The 998-nt window shown below is 63.0% G+C and overlaps 1 protein-coding gene across 1 annotated transcript in view; it reads left to right on the top strand.

Moving 5' to 3' along the window:
* The first annotated feature begins 402 nt into the window (after window positions 1-402).
* The window catches only part of LOC108803775 (maestro heat-like repeat-containing protein family member 1), a 7,355-nt gene continuing 6,759 nt past the window's right edge, over window positions 403-998 (top strand). The window contains exon 1 of the mRNA XM_018575581.1: window positions 403-450. Coding sequence (XP_018431083.1) covers window positions 403-450 — 48 coding nt within the window. The remainder of the gene's footprint in view (window positions 451-998) is intronic.

The raw sequence follows: 998 nt of genomic DNA, 5'->3' as shown, positions 1-998 counted from the left end.
CTCCGATCCCCGGCCTCCGATCCTCCGGCCTCCGATCCTCCGGCCTCCTATCCCCGGCCTCCGATCCTCAGATCCTCTGGCCTCCTATCCCCGGCCTCCGGTCCTCAGATCCTCCGGCCTCCTATCCTCCGGCCTCAGATCCTCCGGCCTCCTATCCTCAGATCCTCCGGCCTCCGCTCCTGGCTGCGGGATCCCGTCTTTTGATTGGCTCTCTGGAAATCTCTCCCTCCCAGATCATCGGAAAACGCCTCCCCTCAGATCAGCTCATCAGCCTCCTCTTCATGACCTTCGAGAGCCTCTCCGACCCCGACACCAATTGTTCCCGAGCGGCCACTGTGATGATCAACTGTTTCCTGAAAGACCGAGGAACCATCTTACTTTCCAAGGTACCCGAGGGGCCCGATGTCCCCGACCTCCATTCTGCCTGCTCTCCGTGTGTCCTCCTGGAGGGCGAGGGGCCCGATGTCTCTGACACGGGAGGACATGGGGGACAATCATCTAATGGTCACCATGGCTCTCCCCCATGCCCACGGCCCATGCTCCTCCTCCTCGCTCCTCCTCCTCACTACTCCTCCTCCTCGCTCCTCCTCACTACTCCTCCTCCTCGCTCCTCACTCCTCCTCGCTCCTCCCTCCTCGCTCCTCCTCGCTCCTCCTCCTCGCTCCTCCCTTCTCCTCCTCCCTTCTCCTCCTGCTCGCTCCTCCTCACTCCTCCTCCTCGCTCCTCCTTCTCCCTCCTCCTCCTCTCTCCTCCTTGCTCGCTCCTCCTCCTCCTCACTCCTCCTAGCTCCTCCTCCTCGCTCCTCCTAGCTCCTGCTCCTCCTCTCTCCTCCTCGCTCCTCCTCCTCTCCTCCTTGCTCCTCCCTCCTCCTCTCTCGCTCCTCCTCCTCGCACCTCCTCCTCCTGCTTGCTCCTACTCCTCACTCCGCCTCGCTCTCCTCCTCTCTTCCTCGCTCCTCACTCCTCCTCCTCGCTCCTCCTCCTCACTACTCCTCCTCC

Source organism: Nanorana parkeri, unplaced genomic scaffold (assembly GCF_000935625.1).
Source record: "Nanorana parkeri isolate BGI_ZX_2015 unplaced genomic scaffold, ASM93562v1 scaffold4191, whole genome shotgun sequence".
NCBI lineage: Eukaryota > Metazoa > Chordata > Amphibia > Anura > Dicroglossidae > Nanorana > Nanorana parkeri.
This window is presented reverse-complemented; position numbering and strand designations above follow the sequence as displayed.